Source organism: Schistocerca piceifrons, chromosome 3 (genome assembly GCF_021461385.2).
Source record: "Schistocerca piceifrons isolate TAMUIC-IGC-003096 chromosome 3, iqSchPice1.1, whole genome shotgun sequence".
NCBI classification, from domain to species: Eukaryota; Metazoa; Arthropoda; class Insecta; order Orthoptera; family Acrididae; genus Schistocerca; species Schistocerca piceifrons.
The window spans coordinates 830,228,358-830,235,590 of record NC_060140.1 but is presented as its reverse complement, the minus strand read 5'-3'; the positions used below and the strand labels follow the sequence as shown (position 1 = coordinate 830,235,590).

General features: G+C 41.9%; 1 protein-coding gene across 1 annotated transcript in view; it reads right to left on the bottom strand.

Annotated features, from left to right (window-relative positions):
* Positions 1-5,910: 5,910 nt before the first annotated feature.
* LOC124788180 (beta-1,3-glucan-binding protein-like) overlaps positions 5,911-7,233 on the bottom strand; it is a 66,893-nt gene continuing 65,570 nt past the window's right edge. Inside the window, exon 7 of the mRNA XM_047255335.1 lies at positions 5,911-6,224. Coding sequence (XP_047111291.1) covers positions 6,114-6,224 — 111 coding nt within the window. The 3' untranslated portion in view covers positions 5,911-6,113. The remainder of the gene's footprint in view (positions 6,225-7,233) is intronic.

Here is a 7,233-nt window from a genome sequence, read left to right as displayed (position 1 = left end):
AGTAAATACGTTAGTCGTTTGATGTTATTTATGCAAAAGATTACAATGATGTTAAATAGCCATTACATCAAAGTGATAACGACATGTATGCATGTAAGATATATTTTTAGCTTCTAACATGTTGAAGCACAGTTTCCACAGAAAACTGTGCTTCAACATGTTAGAACTTAAAAAATATAAGAAGAAATTAAGGCAAAGCGGGTTCGGAACCATTTCTTTTTTTTGCACACAAACGATGTATCATTTGACCCCCTCCCCTCCACTGATGTATACTTTTATACAGGGTGTTAAGAAGTACTCAGTATTTTCAGGGGTTATGATACGTACGGAACAAATCAAGACATAAACGTCAAGTATACTTTAATAGCTATGAGCGCTTTTTCGTCTTCGCTAATGTTACACGCACCTCTTCTGCTGCTTTTCTATCACGAATTACCTACGGAATGCAAAGAACAAACGAGAACGTACACTACTGGCCATTAAAATTGCTGCACCAACAAGAAGTGCAGATGATAAACGGGTATTCATTGGACAAATATACTAGAACTGACATGTGATTCACGACTTTTGGGTGCATAGATCCTGAGAGATCAGTACCCAGAACAACCACCTCTGGCAGTAATAACGGCCTTGATACGCCTGGGCATTGAGTCAAACAGAGCTTGGATGGTGTGTACAGGTACAGCTGCCCATGCAGCTTCAACACGATACCACAGTTCATCAAGAGTAGTGACTGGCGTATTGTGACGAGCCAGTTGCTCGGGCACCATTGACCAAACGTTTTCGATTGGTGAGAGATCTGGAGAATGTGCTGGCCAGGGCAGCAGTCGAACATTTTCTGTATTCAGAAAGGCCCGTACAGGACCTGCAACATTCGGTCGTGCATTATCCTGCTGAAATGTAGGGTTTCACAGGGCTCGAAGGAAGGGTAGAGGCACGGGTCATAATACATCTGAAATGTAACGTCCACTGTTCAAAGTGCCGTCGATGCATACAAGAGGTGACCGAGAAGTGTAACCAATGGCACCCTATACCATCACGCCGGGTGATACGCCAGTATGGCGATGACGAATACACGCTTCCAATGTGCGTTCACCGCGATGTCGCCAAACACGGATGCGACCATCATGATGCTGTAAACAGAACCTGGATTCATCCGAAAAAATGACGTCTTGCCATTCGTGCACCCAGGTTCGTCGCTGAGTACACCATCGCAGGCGCTCCTGTCTGTGATGCAGCGTCAAGGGTAGCCGCAGCCAGGGTCTCCGAGCTGATAGTCCATGCTGCTGCAAACGTCGTCGAACTGTTTGTGCAGCTAGTTGTTGTCTTGCAAACGTCCCCATCTGTTGACTCGGGGATCGAGATGTGGCTGCACGATCCGTTACAGCCATGCGGATAAGATGCCTGTCATCTCGACTGCTAGTGATACGAGGTCATTGGGATCCAGCACGGCGTTCCGTATTACCCTCCTGAACCCACCGATTCCATATTCTGCTAACAGTCATTGGATCTCGACCAGCACTTGCTTCAATGTCGCGATACGATAAACCGCAATCGCGATAGGCTACAATCCGACCTTTATCAAAGTCGGAAACGTGATAGTACGCATTTTTCCTTCTTACACGAGGCATCACAACAACGTTTCACCAGGCAACGCCGGTCAACTGCTGTTTTTGTGTGAGAAATCAGTTGGAAACTTTACTCATGTCAGCACGTTGTAGGTGTCGCCACCGGCGCCAACCGTGTGTGAATGCTCTGAAAAGCTAATCATTTGCATATCACAGCATCTTCTTCCTGTCGGTTAAATTTCGCGTCTGCAGCGCGTCATATTCGTGGTGTAGCGATTTTAATGGCCAGTAGTGTATTTTCTGAGGTGCGTGCTGAAAATTGAAAGGTTATTTTTTGCTTCTTTTTATATATCCTGTATATCTCGTTTTAAGGGGACCTGGAGTTCAACGGGCTGCATACCTATGCCTCGCTCTCGTCGTTTGTTACCCTTGATCTAAAATGCGAAGGAAGTTGTGGTATTGTACTAACATTGAATGACATTAACTAAAGCTGAACAAGGAAAGTTTAAGAAATACGACATTCTGTAATAGTAGATGATTCACTTTGGAGGAATTTAGTGAACGTAGCTCAAATCCTTGTGAAGCTATGTGTACCTAATGTCCTGAAAATGTAGTTTCAAGAAAATAAGAAAAGATTGTTGTCAGTGTTTTTGACTCACCGCATGCCTCTTTCTGAACATTCCAGCTTCATTATTCTTGCTGACCAGCTACTTCTTCATCCTGTGTCTCTGTAGACATTTTCGTGAATCTTTTTGCTACTCTTTTTTTTTTCTTGGATCGTTAGTGCTAACTTTCGCTACCCATTCTGGTTCAACTGTCTATCTTTGGCATTAAACACAGCTATCATATTATTTCCTGGTTGGATGCCTAATTTGTCCATTAGCATCACTGAAACAGATGGCAGCATCCATTACACCTTAGTACTGTCAATCGAACTAACTCTCTTTTTGCTACTCTTTGCCACACACAGATGTTGAAACTGTCATTATGGTTTGGTGTATGGCCACGTAGACATCTGCTAAGTAATTTTGTATATCAACGTCCCTGTATATTGGCTTTATTGTTTAGATAGCTGTGGCAGGTAAGAAATGTTTGTGGTGATATTCCTTGCCTGTCGCATTAGCGTAGCTGGTTCGCAGATATTTGTTCAAAGAGCGTTTAAGACTAAATCAACGATTGAAAAGTAGGTAAAAATACATCTATTGAAAAGGGAGAAATTTGTATTTCAGATGGTGACGGAAATATGTTTTCGAAATTTTCAATCATTTCACGTCCAGGTCCCCTTAAACGTACGTCTATCCAACGTAGGCTTTATTACAATCGTTGCATTTGTTTTTTTAACTGCCGGAATAGTTATATCACCATATTTTGCTTACTTTATAAATAATGTTGGTGTCAAGTCTGTTTCTGTCAGAACGGCGATAATGTCTGCAATAAATAAGCAAGTGTAATCCAATGAGAACAAATATTCCACTGTATATAAAATATCGTTGTCACGCGGATCATATCGTGCTGGGTAATGAAGGTACCAAAACTATATATATATATATATATATATATATATATATATATATATGGTATGGACAGTTCTATTTATGTCGCCACACTTTAATGTATATTAGATCTGCGTTCGAAGATGTCAGAATTATATATATATATGGTCAGAAAATGTGTGAAATGCTTGTATGGATGGTACAGAGGAGATTGTACTGAGACATAAATGTTAAGAAGGAAATTGGATACATTGCGCCGTTTCCCGTTTCCGAGTTATTTAGCATTGAAGTTAGCCAGTCAGATCGTCGCGCGCGTAAATTCAAGTGTCAGCTAACGAGACAAAACACTCGGTGGGCAACACCGCCCCTGGCAGGCCGGTTGAGTGTGAGCCCGACCCGATTGGCTAAATTCTATGCTAAATAACTCGGAACGGAGCAACGTATCAATTTCTTTCATAACATTTATGTCTCAGTACAACCTGCCCTGTAACATCCCTACAAGCATTTCACACATTTTCTGACCATATATACAGGGTGAGTCACCTAACGTTACCGCTAGATATATTTCGTAAACCACATCAAATACTAACGAACCGATTCCACAGACCGAACGTGAGGAGAGGGGCTAGTGTAATTGATTAATACAAACCATACAAAAATGCACGGAAGTATGTTTTTTAACAAAAATCTACGTTTTTTAAAATGTAACCCCGTTAGTTTTGTTAGCACATCTGAACATATAAACAAATACGTAATCAGTGTCGTTTGTTGCATTGTAAAATGTTAAGTACATCCGGAGATATTGTAACCTAAAGTTGACGCTTGAGTACCACTCCTCCGCTGTTCGATCGTGTGTATCGGAGAGCACCGAATTACGTAGGGATCCAAAGGGAACGGATCCCTACGTAATTCGGTGCTCTCCGATACACACGATCGAACAGCGGAGGAGTGGTACTCAAGCGTCAACTTTAGGTTACAATATCTCCGGATGTAATTAACATTTTACAATGCAACAAACGACACTGATTACGTATTTGTTTATATGTTCAGATGTGCTAACAAAACTAACGGGGTTGCATTTAAAAAAACGTAGGTTTGTGTTAAAAAACATACTTCCGTGCATTTTTGTATGGTTTGTATTAACCAATTACACTAGCCCCTCTCCTCACGTTCGGTATGTGGAATCGATTCGTCAGTATTTGATGTGGTTTTCGAAATATATCCAGCGGTAATGTTAGGTGACTCACCCTGTATACATATATATATAATTCTGACATCTTCGAACGCAGATCTGATGTACATTAAAGTATGGCCACAGAAATAGAACTGTCCATACCAAACACATCCCAAATACAAAAGACGTAAATACTTACCATATGAACCATATTATTTATGATACCTTTATTATCTACAATCTACGCATCCACTCGTAACTGATTTTGCTCTGTTTAAATGCGGCTTGTGAAAATGGGCGAAGTCCGAAACTAGTCAACCAACATTAAATAATTAATTATCAACTTTGTTGTAAATATTTAAAACTGTCTTTTCTTCCACATTTTTGAGCTGCTAGACGCGAGGCACTGAAAAATTTTATATCTTTAAAGTTTATTTCTCATCCGTATGCTTCTTAGTACAAGGCGTTTGCAATGCTTTGGTGGAAGGTTTCGAAGAATTTATTAAACTAGTATACCAGAGTTGATCAGAGTTATAGGGCGTGCAAAGTAATGTATATAACAATCGCAATAAAATAATAACAGTTGGCAAATTAATGCCCATTTAAAACGCTTGATGAAGGTTCAAAAACGTTCAGGCTTCTTAATAACCGATGTAGAATAAAATTTCTGTTCAGTACTGCAGATCTTCTAAAACGACAGCTGTGAGAACGTCCATTTTCAGAATTCGCTCTTGTATACATTACTTTCAGTTTCTTTCGCTCTAGTTGTAGCTGTATTTATCACGTTCATGGATTTCTCGTAGGTTGTCTCGTTTGCCCAATTTTGAATACCTGTAGCTGCTTCTGAATTTTTGGAGCAATGGTTCGTGTAGTTCATTAGACGAACCTAATCTCACGTCTCACGTGACTTGACACAGCAGCATTCTCGGCTGAGGAAGAAGAATGGAGGCTGAGAGTGAAAGGCAAACACATACCGACAAGAACTGAGGCGGATGTGGCCTGGACATTGATGGGTTGCAGCAATGTTGCTAGTAACACTATTGCGGCCACACATTGCCGTAAAATGAGACCTTCGGCTCTCCTACCTGCTGGCAGAGCGGTTCTAGGCGCTACAGTCTGGAACCGCGCGACCGCTACGGTCGCAGGTTCGAATCCCGCCTCGGGCATGGATGCGTGTGATGTCCTAAGGTTAGTTAGGTTTAAGTAGTTCTAAGTTCTAGGTGACTGATGACCACAGAAGTTAAGTCCCATAGTGCTCAGAGCCATTTGAACCATTTGAATCTCCTACCTGCCGAGCGGCGATTCTCCCTGCCGGGCGAAGATCAGACGGAGAGATTAGAGGACCTTTCCTAGACCTTTTCTGGGTTCGAATTTTACTGGGTGCGAATTTCACTGGTTGCGACACTGTTTGACCAATGTCGAGGCCATGACAGACGTGGGCGTTTGGCTGATTGTAATTCCACGCTTGCACATTGATGTTAGTGTTTAGTCTACATGCGACCATCGGACCTTGCTGTACGTCAATGATTCTACTGCAGGTAAGTGGCAGTTTGTCCTCCTATTTTGTGAGTTGAATTCTTCAGCTGTAATGAGTGAGATATTAAGTACATGACAATTCAACATACAAAACACAATTTGCTTACACATTTGTTGTAAGTCAAATGTATAATTTTCTTGTCTTTAAAAACCTTTATTGGCAATAGTCAGTGTGCAGATAGGATTAGAAAGAGTTGTTGCTAGTTAATACATTGTACTTGGTTCCTGAAAACTTGAAAAAAAAAATTGATAGTATTGATGCATAAAGAATCCTTCAGAGCGTCTAGCAAAGCCGGAATCAGTAACACTGATTGTGTTGTGTGAGTTTTCCACTCAATATTTCTAGAGAGCCCAGACTCTGACGTAATCAACCTGGAGGGAAGAAGAGCCTCCCTCATCACGGTTCCACGTGGACAGCCATGAGTTACGCCCATTCCAGAAGTCCGTTAAGGCCTGGAAATAAACAAACAAAATGCAGATACAGTGCACAGAATCGAACAGTGTAATTTAGGAAGTTATTAAGTAATAGATAAAATTGAAAGTTACCAACAGAGTGATACACACAAAATTTATACATAGTTGCAACAAAAATGAAGCCCAAAAACGATGTACGAGGGGGGACCCAAAAGAAACCGGACTCCGACGGCGCTGCCACTCGTAGACAGTGCAGGGTTCTCACGCTAGATGGTGTTAGTAGAGACCTTCATGAAACAGCTGTGCAGACGGCGTCAGTGTAGAGCTGAACCTGCAAGTGTGATATTGTGTTTCTCTGGCTGTTAACGGGTTACCTCTGCGAAGTCGTTATGGGAACTTTAAAAGAACAAAGAGCGTGTGTAAAATTTTGTTTCCTGCTTAAAAAAAACTGCAACAGAGACACACCAAACGCTTCAGGAAGCTTTCGAGGAGGACTCTATGAGCCGCACACAGTTTTTCGAGTGGTTTGGGCGCTTTAAACGTGGTGAGATGTGTGTTGAAGACCAAGCTCGTTGTGGACGCCTTTCAACATCGCGAAATGAGGAGAACATTGAAAAGGTCCGCCAAAAGATCAACGACGATCGTCGCCAAACGATCGACCAAATTTCAGAAGAGACAGGAATCAGTTGGAGCTCGTGCCAGCGGATTTTGAGTGAGGATTTGCACATGTGTTGCTACTAAATTTATTCCGCGCCTTCTCAAACAGGAGCAAAAAACCATCCGCATGAATGTGAAAACAGAGGTTTCACGTAATCCAAACTTCTTGAACAAAGTCATTACAGGGGATGAGAGTTGGTGTTACGGGTATGACCCAGAAACCAAGCAAGCGTCAAGCCAGTGGAGGACTCCCAACTCTCCCAGACCAAAAAAAGCGAGGCACGCGTGGTCAAATGTGAAGACGATGATCATTGTCTTTTTTGATGTTCGTGGAATTGTGCATCGGGAATTCGTACCCCCTGGCCAGACTGTTAACCAGCACTTTTACTTG